At 35.1% G+C, this 20,370-nt stretch overlaps 1 protein-coding gene across 2 annotated transcripts in view; it reads left to right on the top strand.

Annotated features, from left to right (window-relative positions):
• Window positions 1-20,370, top strand: part of LOC121738301 (WD repeat-containing protein 47) — a 115,479-nt gene that overhangs the window by 22,976 nt on the left and 72,133 nt on the right. The window contains exons 1-2 of one of the 2 annotated variants that reach the window (XM_042130272.1): window positions 1,347-1,757; window positions 2,081-2,483. The exons of the other annotated variant lie outside the window; for it this stretch is intronic. Of the exons in view, the coding sequence (XP_041986206.1) occupies window positions 1,522-1,757; window positions 2,081-2,483 (639 nt within the window). The 5' untranslated portion in view covers window positions 1,347-1,521. Of the gene's footprint in view, window positions 1-1,346; window positions 1,758-2,080; window positions 2,484-20,370 lie in introns of those variants that run through there. 2 annotated transcript variants of the gene reach the window in all.

The raw sequence follows: 20,370 nt of genomic DNA, 5'->3' as shown, positions 1-20,370 counted from the left end.
TTGTATTAGCGAACAACATTGCGTTGATGATGCTCAATACGAGTATGTATGAAGGTACGCCATATTTGGAGAAACAGATAAAGAAATAAGCAAAATATTTGGATATGTGTCCGTAATCTGAGCTAACCGAATCTAAGACCGTAAAAGGGTCGACAATGGTGAAAAGGCACGTGTGAAATTCCAGGGATTTCCTCGATTTTCCATATTTTATCAAGATACAATTTATATTTTATACCAAGTATTAAACTGAACATGCTTCGGATGTTAGCTAATACTCAAAGTTTGATATTATCTCAGGAATCTGAAATATGCATGACATAATATGGTAGGTATTCATATTGATAATATCTATGGTGTTTCGAGTAGCTTTATATTTTAGATAATTTATTGCAATCTATATATTAATACGTGAGCCAAAAACTTTGTATCCCTTTTGACGAAAAATGGGGAAACGTAGGTGAATGAAATTTCGCACGGTTATAGTTATATGGTGAATGAGTGCATCGAGCTAATATTATTTTGAAATTATGCTTTTATCATACATTTTTTAACAAATAAAACATTACACACACTACAACACACACACTAGGAAAAATGACAGATTTTTGAGTGACAAGCCTATACATACGAATTAAACTCTTTTATTTATGGTTGAAATCGTTGACAACAAGGTGACAAATTAAAAATGCATTATAGTTTTTTTTATTGAATCTTAGATCCTACAAGACAATGCTTACACAGCCAGTCTGAGATCAGCTGAGTCCCAGAGACAAGAGTTGAAAAAAATATGATAGTCAATATTTTTTTACAAAATATAGGTAGTAGTCCTAATGTCGTTGAAACTAAGGTCGAATTTCGACCATTGTGCGATCTCTAGTTAATATAATAATATGGGTTCTTCGATTTAAGTTTCAAGTGTGTCATTATGGTTAATGGGATATGGTCCAATACTTCTGTACATATTACTTGCTTGACTTATTTAATTTGAATATAACCTAACCATTGGTGGTAACTTATTGATATCTTACTTCAACATAATTCTAAGCTTCAAACTCAAAACTTAATTATTTAAGAGCTTGTTTGACCTTACGACATGTTCGTATCTATTTGATCTTCGTATTTAACCTTTACGACTTCGTTAATATGAAAACACGTATTTAATGTGCACTAAAAGAGAGGATTAACTTAAGGTGATTAACAGTCTGGATTATTTTTTGTCGAAACAAGGCGGTACTTTACGAGTCCTTGGAGACCTTGGTGCGAACTCGTCTGCGGCCCACTCGCTCCTTGTTTACGAGCCGCTCTTATTTACTTCGTCACCAATATTTACATGCGTCTAATTGTGCGCGAGCGCATGAGTCAGGCGTGTCGTGCGCTCAGCCGTCAGCGCCAGTCGAGCCGCGGTATATCCGAGGACATAGACGCCTCGCACGGACCTTTAATTGTGTAGGGTTGCCGACTGCGTATTGGTGAGCCTGTAATTGTGTAGGGCTGCCGACGAGATTTTGGCGAGTGGCCGCGATGACGGTGAAGAAAGCGATCGCGATGCGCCAACTGGACTCCATGTTCGGGAATATGACTATGGAGGGGGAGGGGCGACATTCCCCCATAGTGAGTTCCACCGTGGAGCACGATCCGAGATGTGACGTGCACGGGAGATGCAGCACCCCCTACCGCTCTTCGCTGTACCTCCACAGCAGGGAGTCTACACCTGGGTTGAGAGAATCGGTGTCGCCCACCAATGGTCTCATCATCAGGTCCGTATTAATGTTGTGCAAGACGTCGATTCACCCCATTTTTTCATAGAAACCTATATACTTTTTGCTTTAGGAGTATGTCTATTACTTAAATATTTGAAGCTGATTTTTGAGATAAGTACCTAGCTAACTTATTATTAGCGGTTTTGGATACACATGTCTATCCAATTTCATTAACTTGTGCTAATCAATATCGGTTAATTACCGCAGGTATGTCAAACAATAAAGTTATTCATTAAAGCAGGAAATGTTTGGGTTTGTATTATTATAAAGTGGGACTAATTTCTGACCTGCAATCGGTTATAATGGAATATGTGGTACAGGCGGCGCGGTTCGCTGGGTCTGGCTGGCTCGCCGGCCAAGGAGATCGAACATCCCTCAACGTTTCCGAGTATTCTGCGCCGCGACAGACATAGTCCATCCCAAACCCCACCCAGAAGGGACACACCGAGCCCAACGCAACGATACAACAACAAGCGTCACTCCATGGGATCGTTCCCGAATCTCTCCCGAACGAATATCGTGAACTACAATCGCCGTGACTCAATAAGCAGTAACGGGATTAGAGACATGAAGAGGGACTACGTTGGATCCAACAACTCGCTATCCAGAAAGAGTTCCATCGATACGAAGAAGTCTTCGACGGATTCGCTGGATAACTGGCACGGTTGGGACTCCGGGCGCCATACGCCGTTGTTGAACGAGGATCGTCTGTATGGATACAAGGTAATGCCCTTTCTAATCGTTGCGTAGTACTATATAATTTAGATGCGCCATGCGGTGTGTGTGATGTCGCGCATACTATTATGTGCTCGATCTATTGCATAATACTGTACTTTACTGTGGAAGAAACATAATACTTTATGACTTGTTTTATAAGATGAGATGCGGTTACGATGCTATGAAATTTATATTTTTAATCTACTTAAATATTAAACGTTGGTTATGATGTCGTTGAGCAGAAAAAAGTTGAGCAACCACAGACATTCATACTTCCACTAATATTTTTTTAGGCTGTACAATATTTTGGCCTTTTTAGTTACATTAGGAAAGGCGTTTTTCACAGGAAATAATATTTGAACTCTATAGCAAATACTATCTACCAAGCTTCTTCAAGCATAAGATGTATTCGAGTGTTATAGACCATAAACCTAATATTTAACACCTGCAGTGTACAATGAAAGATGCAGCTTACCATGGAATATATACTGCAATTAGAAAAAAAAAACTAATTAATCATCATTACTCCCCTATCTGCGTTCTGGCGCGAGAGAATCACGCGATTTGAGAATTTATAATGTTTAATTCTTGGCCGTTGCGAAAGTTTGAATACGCGAGGCGGCTGGCTTTGAGCGAATTATTGTGTGTTCAGAGTTATTCCACATCTGGAAGGCCTGTATCCCAACGATCTATGGACCATTCTCGTATGAACTCCGAGGTAGAATAAGTCTGAATGCGCTACTGAGATTATGTTTCACTTCAAGGAGTGTTAGCAAGTAGGTCGTTCACCTCGTGTTAAATGTAATTAAAGATTTAATAAAGCATTCGTAGAAATTGGAAGATAATAATTAGATTAAAACGTCTAGAAATATAGTTCATTTGAATTGTAGTTTCTATGGCAGTTATTCTTACGTCATCGGTCAATAGCAATGGGCCAATGGCAGTCAAAACTGGCCAACCAAATGCGAGTGGCATTTGGTTCATAGTAAGATAAAAAATTAAAATAGCCAAATTGATTTTAAGTAATTGGCTAGAAAATTATCTTAACGTTTTACACGATTGTATAATATAACTTCGCTAGCGAAAACGTACTGAGTACATCGCAGAAGGCCAACTAAAATACCAAGCATTTTAGAAACATTTGCATGCACCTGGTTTAAGCTATGGCGTGCAGTTAACTAGGCCCCATTATATTATCTAGAGTCAGCAAGTTACATTTTAAATATCATGTTTTAGTCCAGTCCTTTCCAGTCTTAAAAAATCATTTTAGTCAGCTGTAACCAAGATAGTCTGAAAGTAGGCCGTTGCCCATGATTTTTGCGCGAAAAAAGTATCCTACATCCTTCCTCTATGTCTGTAAAATTGGCATAATATCCTGTTTGCTGGTGCAAAGTAAGTTCTCGTCTTGGCGCTGCTTTACATGAAAATATTTGTATTAATGCAAAATCATTAAATTTAATTAATAAATGTCGAGAATATTTAATTTAAGCTTTATTCAAAAGAAACTAAATAAGAATAAAAAAATTGCCGGTATCGGGGAAATGGACATTCAGAAAGAAACTTGAAAAGAAGTCCTCATAATATATTACAAAAGAGCCTTGCATATTACTTGTAAAGGAATATTATAAGTGAAATTGATTTCAGAAACCTATTACTTTAAATATATTGGACGTAATATTTTTATAAGAAACTCAAAGCAATTTTGTCCATGTTCGTTGGATATTTTGAAGTATGTTCGCTCCGGCCTCCGAGCGATCATAATTCGTCCGTAATTCCTTTATTTTTTAGTTTGTTTCTAAGGTTCTCGGTTACAGTATTTTTTGCTATTGACAATTTTTTTCGGTAGTAATTAACAAAACTAGAGATCGCCCAATGGTCGAAATTCGACCTTAGTTTCAACGATATTAGGACTAAGTACCAATATTTTGTAAAAAAATATTGACTCATATTTTTTTTTAACTCTTGTCTCTGGGACTCAGCCAGATCTCAGACTGGCCGTGTAAGCATTGTCTTAGTATAATACTCCCCACACCGGTTTCGGTGACGGTGGCCGGTTTCATTGAAACCAGACCAGGTACGCAGGAGTAATTTTATAGTGCCCAAGTGTGTGCGCAGTACACAAGAGCACTCTCCATTCCTTTACTCTCATAACCCAGTGGGACGGAAGACGACACGACTGGCGAGAGATCAGGCGCAGGACCGACTTTTTACATGCCCATTCGACGCATGGATCATCTTACTTGTCAGACAATCAGGTGATCAGCCTGCATTGTCCAAACCAAACTTGGAAATAACATGTTTCCAACGCGGGATTCGAACCCACGACCTCCGGAGTCGAGAGCGACGCTCTAACCACTAGACCACGGAGGCGTCAATTGTCAAAAAAAATTGTCTTAGTATCTAAGATTCAATAAAAAAAAACTATAATCCATTTCAATTTGTCACCTTGTTGTCAACAGACTTCAACCATAAATAGAGTATAATTCGTATGTATAGGCTTGTCACTCAAAAATCTGTCATTTTTCCTAGTGTGTGTGTTGTAGTGTGTGTAATGTTTTATTTGTTAAAAAAATGTATGATAAAAGCATAATTTCAAAATAATATTATCTCGATGCACTCCTTCACCATATAAACTATAACTGTGCAAAATTTCATTCACCTACGTTTTCCCATTTTTCGTCAAAATGGATACAAAGTTTTTGGCTCACGTATTAATATATAGATGTAGTTTATGATGAAAAGTTACAAGCATCCAAAATCATTTACGACGTGATTTAGAACGTTTGGCGAATAAATTGTGATTATAATTTTAACTTCAATATCTAAGAATTCAAGTTTTGTTTAGAGTTTTAGTAGATATATAAATGCTCGGCAGCGAAAATAATAATTAAGTTTGCATAAATATCAAGATATTTATGCAAACTTAATTATTATTTTCGCTCAAAAGACTTTACGTAGTTACTACTACTATTGCTAAGTGTGGCTAGGATAAATATAGTTTTCATCAGTAAGATTGTAGGATGTTTAAATAACTGTTTGTGGAAAATGAATGATTATTATTACGGAATAAGTAGCCAGGACGTACGAAGTTTGTCGCAATTTTTTATTAAATAATTATAAGAAACAGTTGAACATTGAAACATGTTTATCTGATTCTCATGAGACAGCCTGCGACCGCAGCGACATTCGAGTTATAAGAATAGGTCCCTAAGTAGAGAAGATTTTGTTTATGTCGCTCGGTAAAGAGCAGCGACAAAACATCCGGATAAGCTATTTCTCACTTACGGCCATTCCCAATATTTGATCTATCTCTGGTTTTGCCCTACTAGAGATAGGAATAGCTCAGATTAGACATTAGAGACATATATTTTATGTCAATTGTGAGCTATTCCTATCTCTAGTAGGGCAAAACCAGTGATAGATCAAATATTGGGAACGGCCGTTAGGCGGCCACTTAACCTACAATACTATTGATACAATAATATGGTAAAATAAAAATTAAACTAGCTCAAACTGTTCAATATTAACCCTAAACGGTAAATAATATTGCACAATACGTAATGTTGGGCAATAAACAATAAATATAATTATAAGTACATACTTGCTGTGCGAACGTTGTATGCTGCGAATGTTGATATAATATTATGTTAGATATTATATAATATACAGTACATATTATTAATATTATGTATACGTAAGTATGCAATTTTAGCCTTAAGCTTAATCTGAGCTTGGCTTTATACGAAGATACTGTTGTGTGTATAGTTAAAGGATTTTGCCAATGTGCTTAAACTTCTAGAATTTCAAATTAAATAACGAATTAAAAATGAAAAGAAAGCAGTTGATGTTTCTTAAGAAGTGAAAAGCAGTGCCATCTAGCGTCGAATAGAAATTATATTATGATGAAAACAAGAACAATTATTAACATAATATTATTATTGCGTGCATCGTTTACGTTGTGGCACACGTTGATATTATGAAACATGAAGATTTTCGATTTTTTTTTGTAAAAGCATAATATAATATTATAAGCTTACTATAAAAGTTTTAATCTTTCTCTCGTATTGAGAAGACGGAAGCAAATAGATTTAATAGATCATAGAATTTTATCTTCATTATTGTATAAGAAACAGGCAATCAAATATTGACTCTTTAGTTATTCTACATCATACAAATGTGCGGTTCTCCCAAAATCATAATTCGATCGAAAACAAATTCGCAATTTGGACTCTACTATGGACTCTGTGTAGTCTATAGTAGAGACTCATATTATATTCTAACTATATTACTGGACCACTAAATACCACAGTTTCTCTATAGTCTAAATCCTATAAAAATTGAACACCATTTTGTCCATTATCGTTTGGGAACCACTGGACTAGACTATATAGTTTATATACATTGTACACACCGCGCGTAGGTCTATTATTATGTATTAATATGCAATTATGTTAAACGTACATAACAACTTGTCATTTTTGCTATGGCGCATTATAGCAATTATGTGATTATATATTTTCGCATAATGTCCAACAAGGCCTGTGTCCTTGTTAATATTTTTTCCTGTTTTGTATTCCGATATTGGTTCATTACATGGTTAAAATGTTTATTATGTTGTTGTTTTTGGGCTCATTGAGATTGCTCATCCTATTAAAAATAATACGTGTGGCATTCGGGGACTGCCGCGGTAAAGCAAAGCATTTTTTGTCAACTTATGCAATTGTAATTCGCATTACAATTCGCAGTTAGTCGTTTAAATACCTGGGCCTAGAGAAAAGTGTCAAGCGATTATCATAAACGCCTACAAAATGTATGGGATTGGACATTAGTATTCGGTAGCGAAGCGATGACTTATGTCAAATCGCATACATTTTGTTGGTGTTTACGATAATCGCTTGCCGATTGTCTAGTAGGGCAGAGCAGGCTTAGCATAACAATCAATCATTCAACAATATTAGAAACAAAAAGAATGGACTGACAGATTTTAGTGACAATATGGCGGATTTCCTTTGTCAATCTGTCACTTTGTCTTTTCTTTCGTAGAAAGAAACCGTTTCTATTGGGACTATGCTAGACCTGCAGGCTAGCTGTCGATCATAATGTTGTCATGATATTTAGAAACGATAGGCAACAACTCAGCGTGGCGAAAATGGCCCTAATGTGTGTTTTCCAGTTAATACTATGTTTCCAAGCTGATTGCCAGCTGCTAATTTCACAATAGAAACATATTCAGTAGATCATCTTTATTATAAACCACGCGAATTAGCGCTCGCTCAGATTAGCGTAATTTGGTATAAGTTAAGAGAGCAAATAATGCAGTTTTACGTCGCCCGTGCAATATCTTCTCTCCGTGTTTATAGAGTTAGATTTGAAGGACTTGTGAGGACAAAACTGAGTTACTTTACTCGCTACTGTATGATATTTATACTGTGCTTATGTCGTGGTGTCATGACTCCTCAGCTGTGGCTAGGTTACTTTACTCACTACTGTATGATATTTATACTGTGCTTATTTCGTGGTTGTGTCTCATTTATTCGCTTTTACTGTGATGAGAAATTTATTGATCTGCCATACCCGAGTGCCTTCATGTGCCGTTTCAATTTACGAATCATCATTGAATACATAATTAAAGTGGAAATATCTGTGTATCTGTAAAATTCTGAGGAAATGCGGCCTCTACCTTATATATCTTATATCTTGGAATATCTATCTATAATTGGAATCTCGTAATCGGCTCCAACGATTTTCATGAAATTTAGTATATAGGGGTTTCGGGGGCAATAAATCGATCTAGCTAGGAATCATTTTCAGAAAATGTCATTTTCATCGCATACCGAGCAAAGCTCGGTCAAATAGCTAGTATTTATTATGGCAATAACTATGGCGAAACCTCAGAACAGGAAAATAGGGGCCAAGCGATTTGGCCGTTTAGAATATTCATCTTCGACTGCCCAATGCTCTTGATTGACGTCGATTTTGCATGTTTAGACACCTTCACAATCATATTGACAATCATGGTCATCCATCGTGATCAGAAGTGAAGTGTCACCCATTACAAGGTCAAGGTTGATCTTTGACTTTCAGTCACTCACTCCGCAAACTCTGTCAACGGTTTTCTATATGTAGCATATCGCTCATTTTACATACTACTTAAAAGTCAGTTGAAACCTTTGGTAATTAAACTTTCATTGAGGACTAACCTTTCTGACCAACCTTATCCTCAAGGGTTTATACCGGTAACTTTGTACCTTATCCCCTGAGCGGTAAGGCCGACGAGTACTGTACATATGTAGTGATAACTTATGGCATGTTTTCGTGTGCGACCTACACGCGCCCTTACATGGACAGCTCTATATATCATGTACATCTGTTGTAACAATGAGTTTTTTTGGATTATAGCTGGCTGAGCACGCCCTTTGCTTATGGTTTTAGCTGCTGTAGTTGATGTCCTTGTCTAATAGATATGCGTGGTAAAGGTAGATGGATAACTAAAATATGTAGATATATATACCTAAGTACATAATATAATAAGGGACAAAAGATTTTGAGTGTTTTGAGTAGGTATATTTTAAAATTGTACAGACTCTAGACTCTATTATAAACGCTAAAGTTTTTGAGTGGAACTGGTATGCTTTGAGTGAAAGAGTAATAATAACTAACATCTTCAAAAAAATAATACTGAGTGCCACTAGCAAATGTCGGTCCTTCTCCAAAGAAAACTACCGTGCTGGTTAGTTACTAGCTGACCCAGCAAACGTTGTTTTGTTATATAAATTATTTCTAGTATGAATATAAAAAAGTAGATAAAAACTTATTCTCAGGCCTAATTAAAATTGGTTGAGACGTTTTGGAGGAGTTCACGCGCAAACACTGTGACACGAGCATTTTATATTATACTAGCTGTCCCAGCAAACGTTTCTTTGCCACATAAAGTATTTCGCCCGTATTATTTTATTCAGGTGACTAAATAAGTATGTCACCATGGCAACGTCCATCGCTATCCCGTCGCACAAACAACAGTCGCCGTCAGTCTCGAGTTGTAATAATTTACTATTATTTATTCAACAAATGCACTTATCATTAAAAAGTACCCAGTAGCCGATTCTCAGACCTACTGAGTACCTATGCATTTAAAATTTGGTAAAAATCATTAAAGCCGTTTCGGAGAAGTTCGCACACAAACGCTGTGACACGAGAATTTTATATTATACTAGCTGTCCCGGTGAACTTCGTGTCACTTTAAAACCTTCCCTGGACTTCTACGAACATTTTAAGACTAATATCAGCCCAATCCGTTCAGCCGTTTTCGAGTTTTAGCGCGGCTAACCCATTTAAAAATCCATTTTTATATATAAGATTAGATAGTAGACTAGTTCTGACTAGTTCTTACGCATTGTACGAATATTTCGAAGTTCGTAATAGGTTTACAAATTTTTGACTATTTCGTTGCGAGCCTTCTAGCGTTTAGCCTTCCAACTTTATCTTCAAGACGTTGTTTTATCGCTTTAAGCCCATCACAGACTTAGCTATAATATATATATTAATATACCGTACTATAATATATATTATAGTAGCTACCAGAAATATATATTATAGCTGAGTGTGCGGTCACGCGAAAAATATTAATATATATTTTAGCTAAGTATGTGACGGGCTTTAGTATTTCTATTAAAATGGATAAATATTTAAATTTTTTGCCTCTGTTTAGCTGAAGTCAATAATGTCTTGTTCTTTTGAATTTTGAAACTTTCCCGAAATTCTCGCTGAGTAAATGAACTGTGAAAGTTTTCTGAGGTAAATAATGGTCCCAACATAATTAAGTAATACAAGCTTTACTCAAACTTTGGCAGTTATGAAAAAGTTTTTGATATTTTGTATTTTAAATAAAACTTAAATAAGTTCGTCACGAAGATATGATTAAAAAGTGTGAGAAAATTTACAGGGAGCTACCGCTCCCTTTGAAAGTCTTTGGAGACAGTGTTTGTGGGATGCGATTTTGTGCTTTTGCGACATATTTTGAAACAAAATATTTCGTACGTGCTAATTTTAACTATCCAAACACGATGTCCTTCCTAATAATACTGAGCCTCGTGACTCGTGAGTGGTGACTCCTGTGTCGTAACTCTGTCTATAATTGATTGTACTGTCGGTTTTTGGTGGAAATTCATTTTGAACACAAATAAAACACAATATTACGTGCACTTTTCCACTATATTCATTAATTACTACAAATTTAACTTAAACACGACCGGTTTCGATATCGTCAGGTGTAACTAGGGACTTAACGTCGGTAGTTTTAAATAATTAAATATAATCAAAACAAATATTAGGTAACTCTGTCTGTTAGTCTGTTAATCACGCCTAAACTACTAACGGCCGTTCCCAATATTTGATCTATCTCTGGTTTTGCCCTACTAGAGATAGGAATAGCTCATAATTGACATAAAATATATGTCTCTAATGTCTAATGTGAGTTATTCCTATCTCTAGTAGGGCAAAACCAGTGATAGATCAAATATTGGGAACGGCCGTAAGCGGATTTGGATAAAATTTGAACAAGGGATAAATGAGATTGATTTGATTGAGGTAAGTAGATTATAATATTTATTTTAATCCGAATCCCGAATATTTAAATAAAGTCTAAATAAAAGTTTTATTACGTTACAACCTACTACGTTATAACAAGTAGGTATATAGCTATAACACTATACATACATTGCATACTTGATATTAATTTTCTGTATGTAAACTGTTAATATAAACATGATCATTGACTAGCATAACAGACACAAAGGCTGTGGAATTTTCAGATTATTGTATTGTTTACTTCAGCTCACTCTGACTCAGACATGAAGTCACTTTTGCTACCATTTACACAATATTGGTAAAACGCTTAGACCATTCGCGCAAATCCGGGTTAAGCTATCTGTTTTTAATAAATATTTAACTTAAGTTTTACAATACGTTTGTTGTATGGGAGCCCCCGTTAAATATTTAATTTATCTTGATTTCAGTATTTGTTGTTAAAGCGGCAACGGATACACACAATCTGTAAAAACTTCACAAGTCTGGCTATAGCGGTTCTTTAGATACAGCCTGGAGACAGACGGACAGACAGACATCGAAGTCTTAGTAATAGGGTCCCGGTTTGGTTCGTCCCTCTGGGTACGGAACCCTAAAAATGATTTGAACGAATTCAACTTGAACAAAAAAAGACTTGAAAATAATGATGATACCTTGACTCGAAATATTTTAAGTAGTAAACTATTACGACCTAATTTTATTATCAGTGTGTCACTGATATGGCTCAGTGTTTTATATTACCGTGTATTAAATATTTCAATACATTATTGTTCCACTTACTATGTGTAATTGATATTATGATAACTTATCAGTAAATACGCAAATAACTATGACGTATTTAGTTCACGCTTGGTCTTCAGAAACTCAACAAAATAATTGAAGCAAAACGGATGAAGTAGCTCTAGCTTTGAAAATTTTCGTTTTTTTTTTGCATGAGGCTTTTGGGACTGGGAAAATGATTAAAAATAAAAAAGGAGTTTTCATAATATCGGTATAGATCAGGGCTTCCCAAACTTATTTGTACTGTGACGCCCTTGGGACTTTGGCATTTCTTTACAACGCCCCTCAACCCAGCCCCCAAAAGTACTTTCTAATTCTAGAACTAGCCCAACATAGGTTATCATAAAACACTATTTGGACATTAATATTGTTATAAGGAAATAATGACCAAATTAAAAACACAAGCATAAGCCAGCAAGGCTGGCTAATGTGAAGCTGGCTTTTCTGAGCATAGCTTCTGAAACCGGGGATTTAGACTGCCCGGGATGTATGAAAGACATATTAATGGGCGAGGCGTTTACTCGATTTGGTTGTATTGACATGCGACGCCCTTGGGACAATGTTGCAACGCCCCGGGGCGTCGCGACGCACAGTTTGGGAAGCCCTGGTATAGATATTACCCGGACAATGAAGTAAGGTACAATGTTTGTTCAAATTATATTGAAAAAAAAATTAGTAATAAAAGCCCTCAATTTTCTCACTAGTCAAAGTATCTGTAATCCAAATTTCATCAAAATATTTTGTTCTGTAAATTTAAACGACTTACTTTAAGCTAAGTACTCCTAGCACAGGTTTACCTTTACTTAACCTCGGATTGACAAAAGTAAGCTTTAGTCAGAAACAAAGGTACACTCTATTCCCTTGTAATCTGCAAAATATCAGAAACGTATTTGTTTTAAATCAAAGGGCTTACTCGGGATCTCATATTTGTGCTCGTCAGCCAACCGAACCATTCCGAAATAGTAATGCTATAAAAATATACTCAAAGTATTGTCATGGAAAATACTTTATTTGGCAAATAAGGTCGCGTTCAGACGTACCCGTTTTCTGCGCGCGCCAATTCAGTTCGCGTGTTTTCCCAAACGCTATAGCAGAAAACGCGCAAGTCTGAACGCGCCCTTAATGCTACTACTAAAGTATACCGAAAGTGTATACTTGAAATTGAATTAAAATGAGTCAGAATCGCCGGAAATTCTATCAATGTCGTAAGTTCTGTCTAAAACCAGTACATAAACGATATGCGTAAACGAAATGCGTTCGGCAGGACAGATGCATGTGATATTATAATGGAAAAAGCATCGCGTTGTCCATGACACATAGCAACGCGAATTTTTAAATCCTATACATTTTTGATTTATAACTTCGCTTTCGTAACAAGCGAATGCAAATTGTTTAAGTACTCTATTTAGGCACATTCGACATCGATTATGGAAAATCTAGTCAAATGTGCCTGTATTAGCGTCGAAGAACAAATGACAACTTACATTTTTACTCTGTCCATAACACGTTCGTAATCGCTTGTCCATCATTGGCCACCGTGTAGAGGCCGCCTAACACGTCGGAATAGTTCTCGAGTCGCTTACCTTGCGCAGTTTCTAAAATTTAATATTCTAAATTCAATATGTCATTGTACTTTCTCCGCATGGAGGTTTAAGCTACTTACTCTGATTTAGTTACATTGAATTACTCGAAATTCGTAAGGTCTGCTTTTCTTTTGACAATTACATACTTTGTAGTCATGCAATTTACTAACTCGCTTTTCTTGAATACTTTAGTTTATACAGTCTTACTTGCTAGTTGTTACGAAATGAGCGTTTGGCATTAAAATCCGTTGCGTTTCTTGAAAGATCTGATTTAGCATAGTATTTTATTGGGATAGACAGCAGGAAGCAATTTTGTATATGTAGCGATGAGAAAAAGGAGAACGATCAGCTAAAAGCGTTTAATGTACGATAGGACTTACTGAGAAAAAAGTGTTTTTAGTAACGGGACAAACTTAAGGTTCTCATGTATGATGTAAATGTAAGATGCAAACTGTAAATATGAATTAGTGTCACTATTATAAATAGCGTTGACGTGTATGGTTATAACAAGAATTACGTTACTGCGCCATTTGCACCTTATTCTTATAGTAATAAGAGCGAAATAGTTCGTCGTGGTCATTCCGAAGGTGGATTGCATTATGCAACAGTGAAATGACGCGTGATCACCTCGGTAGCATGATCTAACAATATCAATTTTTATTTAATTTTGATATTGTTCGTCATTTAAGGCCGTCCCCCGAGCAAACGACCTTGGCCATACATTTGCCGCGTTAACGAGATCGCACCAAAACCCAATTTCTTTACTTAACTTACTTTAAAATTGAGCTAAAAAAATTTAAAACAGGGAATATGTAGTTTATGATATTGTCGATCTATTGGCGTGTGTTTTAAATAAAATTAATTTGTAAATACTAAGGACATGCTGAATGTATGCTTTAATCATAATATTAATACGCGAACGAAAAACGTTTGTAACCCTTTTTACGAAAAATGGGGAAACGTAGGTGCATGAAATTTTGCACAGTTATAGTTTATATGGTGAATGAGTGCATCGAACTAATATTATTTTGTAATTATGCTTTTATCATACATTTTTTTAACAAATAAAACATTACACACACTACAACACACACACATGAGAAATGACAGATTTTTGAGTGACAAGCCTATACATACGAATTATACTCTTTTATTTATGGTTGAAGTCTGTTGACAACAAATTGACAAATTGAAAATGGATTATAGTTTTTTTTTTTATTGAATCTAAGATACTATTAGACAATGCTTACACGGCCAGTCTGAGATCAGCTAAGTCCCAGAGACAAGAGTTGAAAAAAAATGATAAAGTCAAGTCAAATACTAAGGAGATGCTGAATGTATGCTTTAATTTTAATAAATTGGCTTTACATTGGAAGCTGATATCATGAGTATAATAAACGAAACTAGAAAATTTAAAACGTGGAAAGGAATGTTAAGATCCTGAAGATTATTGCTATATTTTTGTAATAACTCTGTAGCTTTCAAATTATGAGTTTATAAGGCTGGCGAATCTTGCCCGTCTTGAACGTTATGGCCATTGGTCGGTTTACACGTATTAAGTAGATAAGTAGTAACTAAATTCTAACTGTCATCCAGTTTCGTACTTACAAAATTTTAACTTGCTACTTGCTACTAAATTTTGTATTTAAATACCATTAACAACTTCAAATTAAGTTAAAATTTAGTTAACTACGTATCAACTTAATACGTGTTAACCAGCCATTAGAGTTTCATAGCGAGGCAGAGCTTGCCAAACTTTTTTAGTTAAACCCCAAAAGATGTAGAGTAGAAAATGGTTGATTAAAGTTGACGTTGAAGATATCTTCGCGGTTATATCAGTACCTAAGGATTTAACAATCATTATACCTACATTACCGCTTGTTTAGAGCATACACATAATATAACGTTTTCACTATCACTAAGAGTCCCAAAGGCAACATTTGGGAAATTCATTAATACGTAACATGCTCCATAAGTGTTCCATTACGACCTTCAGTTCGCTGGCAAAAACGAGAACTCGTCTAAAAATACATGATAATATAAAGCTAAAGAAAACTACTGGGTAAGTAGTGGAGTAATAAAAAAAACTGACATTCAAAAGGTCTGTTGTGTTAGCTCCTTTGCTATACCAATTTTGATATCGAAATACTTTTAGGCCCGAGAAATGTGTGAAAACATCTAAGGTATGTTAGTTATAAAATAATGTACGGTTACGGTACGGAAACTAATTTGTAGGCATTCTTTGGTATAATTGATTAAGCTGGAGTTCGGGATCATAAGAATTACGATGCGTACTCGTACTTCTGTATTTAGGACCCATATAGGAGCATTTTTTGACATCTTCGTTAATTCTAGTGTCGAACTTATTATTCTGAGGAATATCATTTGTTATAATAACTTATTTATGTCAAACACCCATACAATCTTAATTTTGAACTACAGCCACAGTGAAAGTAAAATAATCCAGCCTTACTTTTTTCGATAATACTGGACAGTGTTATCAAAAAACAAAGTCAAATATTGATAACAGTTATGTAAGTACAGGACATGTTGCAAGCGACAGCCCGTCGGTTCATATCCAGTTATTATCCTTGAGATCAGGCCTTATTTGTAAACGATACTTGGTAGCCAGGAATGTCCCCAAAAAGAGCCTTGTGGAATTTCACCAGTTTTCGCTAAAACTTGATTTTTTTCTTTCTTGTCGTGGGGATTCTGCGGAGGTGTTCGCGATCCTAATAATAGGGATGACGACAAGGTCAAAGATTTTTTAAATAAAATAAAGAAGTAGCGATAAAATTTAAGTATTTCCAAAATTTCAGCTTCATAACTTATGTATTTTTTTGTTATGAGCCTGCAAAGTTGGATAGTCAAGTCGATTTTTTTTTAAAATGCCTTAATTTTTATATACCATTCGATAAGTTATGCAATTCATAAAAAAAATCTTAAGAAATCACTTTCATAAACGCAATATTTAACACTAGCTGTTGCCTGCGACTTCGTCCGCGTGGACTTTACTTTATAGCGCGCGGTGTCAACAAAATTTGTGTCAAATTTAAAAACTTTTTAAAACCCTGGTAAGTGGTACCCCTCTTAGGGCCGCGCTACACCGAAATGGCAGCGCTGAAAGTGCTCGCCTCGCCGCTGCCATTCCGGTGTAGCGCGGCCCTTAATTAATCAAAATACCCAAAAACAGCTGTGCAGTGTGCACATAATCTATACTAATATTATAAATGCGAAAGTATCTCTGTCTGTCTGTCTGTCAGTCTCGCTTTCACGCCAAACGCCAAAACTACCGAACCGATTGTAATGAAATTTTGTCTAAAGCCTGAGAAAGGACATAGGCTACTTTTTTACTGGAAAAAAGGGTTGTCAGGGGGTGAAAATGCGTAAATTTGTTCAAATTAAGTTTCGATTTTTTTCGATTGTTATATCTATTCTACGGTATAAAATAACTCAGTACTTTATCTGTGCAGTGACGTGACCTTAAACCTATCAATAATAAATAGTTTATGAGTAAAGTTGTGTAATTGAGGAGCTAAATAAGCTTTAAAATTTGGCATAAAATATAAAGTTTAATATAAAAAAATGAAATACTTATTGTGTGCACACTGCACAGCTGTATTGATTTAAGGGGTACCAGGGTTTTCTTATAAAAGCTTTTGACACCAATTTTGTTGACATAGCGCTTTATAAACTGAAGTCCACGCGGATGAAGTCGCGAGCAACAGCTAGTAACTAATAAGTATGATTAGTTCTGTTACAATGAAGTGAAAAATAAAACGCCATCTGTTGAATCGTATTAGAACTAAAATGTTCATTGCATCGATATATTTCTGGATTTTTTATAATATTATACATAAAATATATTTAAGTAAAAAATAAAACGCCATCTGTTTTCATATATTAGAATTAAAATGTTGATTGCATTGATATATTTTCTGGATGGAATATAGGCCAACACGGTACACACTCCTTTATTTTAGAGCGCCTTCTGTTGTCAACTTGTCACATATATTAGAAATGCAGTAGGAATTCTATAAGATAAGATAGATTGATTATTATCATACCAAGTGATAATATTATTAAACATAATATTCTAACGTATTAAAAATTATAAAAAAAAACATAATAACTAATAAGTATGATTAGTTCTATGTTACAATGAAGTAAAAAATAAAACGCCATCTGTTGAATCGTATTTAGAACTAAAATGTTCATTGCATCGATATATTTCTGGATTTTTTATAATATTATACATAAAATATATTTAAGGTTTTTGAAATTTTATTTTAATACACATCCAAGACCCAGGAACATTGAAAACCTTTTGTTCCGCCTGCGGGACTCGAACCCAGGACCCCCGGGATGAGCGCTGGCCACGCGCAATGCGAATTCATTTTCTTTGATATTTTCATGGAAATAAGATATTTTCATTTCATTCAAGAACCAACGGTACAATCAATTACATATAAGATATTTTCCCACATCAAAATGTAGCCTATGTCCTTTCTCAGATTCTAGAATAACTGTGTACAAAATTTCATTGCTATCGGTTCAGTAGTTTTGGCGTGAAAGCGAGACAGACAGACAGAGATACTTTCGCATTTATAATATTAGTATGGATAGCTATCGAACAAACTACCTAAGCGTGACGTCACAGTTAGTTAACATTTTGTATGGATATCTTGGAGAGTTTTTACTTTTTAAGCTATCAAAGTCATTTTTTCACCGATATTCCTATTTTTGAATGGTCCTTCACTTACCAACAAGAAAAAAAAATTTCTTCTCTTGGCTCATACATTTTGAAGATCATTATCCAAATTCCTACCCCTATAGGTCAGGATTTTCATATTATGATAAAACATTCTTCGCTTCTGTTTTAGATACATCTCAAAGCCCCTCTTCAAGTTGAGAAATGATCGAAGTCGATTGCGCACGCTACTAACAGCACAACAACATCACAGTAGCAATCTTGGTAAACCATCATCCATCATCATTTATGATCCAACGTGAAGAGGGGTCTTCAAGACTCAAGTAGATACATAATTATGTCAATTGATTGACGATTTGCGCAGTGTCCTTGAAGTCGAGAATCGCGAGTCAGCAACAATGCGTGTATACTTGTTTTTCCTCAGAGTTTCAACCAGACTGATCCTTATGCCGACTAAACAAGGTCCTATCAGACGTAAAAAAAAACTGAACAGAATGATTTTCTAGTGTAGGACGATGATGCTTCTTATGTTATGGCCTTGGCGTATATGGCGACTAATTAAATGTTCGAGTTTTCCAGTAAGCCGGCGTTCGTGGGCGCTCATAATAGATATGATTTATCATTGGTTACCTGTTTAGGTGTGATTAATAACGAATAATTAGCACTCTATTATGTAATAGCCGACATTGTTTTGACTGAGTACATGTCTTCATCAAGAATGATCCACATGACGTATATAAAAAATATTTAGTTTTAGTGTTTTTTTGAAAAGTTAAAAAATATAATTAAATAAAAATTGTTTTACATTTGAGTGAAATAAATCTTTTCAGAAAAAATCTTTTTCTGTTTGAATAGTTGTATGACTATGGTGAAATTTAAGTTAAATTATGAAAAACAGGGAAAATGTAATTTTAAATAATTTTCACTCTCTCTCTTTCTTCTCAGCAGACGTGAGTAGTTCGCGTTATTATCATATATTTTCGTAAAATATTTTCTTATATTTTATTTGCTTTAATATTCTTGTGCCAAATATTTATTGGTTTTCATAGTCAAGAAACCTAATTTATGCTTATGAAATCTCGGAATCGGCTCCAACGAATTTCATGAAATTTAGTATATAGGGGGTTTCGGGGGCGATAAATCGATCTAGCTAGGAATCATTTTTAGAAAATGTCATCTTATTCATGTTTTATCGAATACCGAGCAAAGCTCGGTCAAATAGCTAGTGTATCTTTATTTGAGCATTAACAATGAATTAACAAGTTTAATTCGGAGGCGTGGTAGAATGTATCTCGAAAACTGAGACAAGATTATGAGTTATGAACGACATGATACAGCAAATATGAATAACGTAGGAAAACGGCGTTTTACCGTAACATTCCGAGAATTACGACTTATTGTAAGTAGTGACTATTTTAACCTTAATTTGTTACTATTGATGCTCGATTTCCAGAATTGAAAAGTATTAAGATTTCTCCCTATTGTATTGACAACGAAATTAATTATAAGAAAAACCATGATGCGTTTTGCGATAGCGTGACGACTGACAGAAACTATTTAAAGAAGCATTAACTCGAAACGAATAACCGCAAACAAAGGTGGTTAAATTAGCAATAACTAGCCTAAGGTGGCGAAAATCTGTTTTTAGAAAACTCAAGAAACCGAATTTATGCGTGAACAAAAATTAAGTTATGCTAAGTTATTCCACATTGTAACGAATAACCGAATAACTATAGTAGTTATTACTTATTGCTAATTAACCACCTTTGTTTGCGGTTATTCGTTTCGAGATAATGTTTCTTTGAATAGTTTATCCGTCAGTCGTCACACAATCGACCATGATATTTTGTCTTAAAATTAATTTCGTTGTCAATATAATTAGGGAGAAATCAATACTTTTCAATTCTGGAAATCAAGCATCAATACTAATAAATTAAGGTTGAAATCGTTTCTGCTTACAATAAGTCGTAATACTCTAGCTAAGAAAGGATTTTGATAAATTCCAACCCCAAGGGGTTCAAATAGGGGATGAAAGTTTGTATATAATAATACTTCTTAACGCGAGCGAATCCGGAGGCAAAAGCTCGTTCATAATATTTTCCGTATCATGACGTTCATAACTCGTAATATTGTCTTAGTATTCGAGTTACTAGTCCCCAGTACACGGAACTAACTTTTTTCGAATTCCAAAAAATGAAAGTAGTATGTACGAGGAGCCATGGTGACGTCATATCGA

This window comes from Aricia agestis, chromosome Z (assembly GCF_905147365.1).
Source record: "Aricia agestis chromosome Z, ilAriAges1.1, whole genome shotgun sequence".
NCBI classification, from domain to species: Eukaryota; Metazoa; Arthropoda; class Insecta; order Lepidoptera; family Lycaenidae; genus Aricia; species Aricia agestis.
Note: the sequence above shows the minus strand (reverse complement) of the source record. Positions and strands in the feature narration are given on the sequence as shown.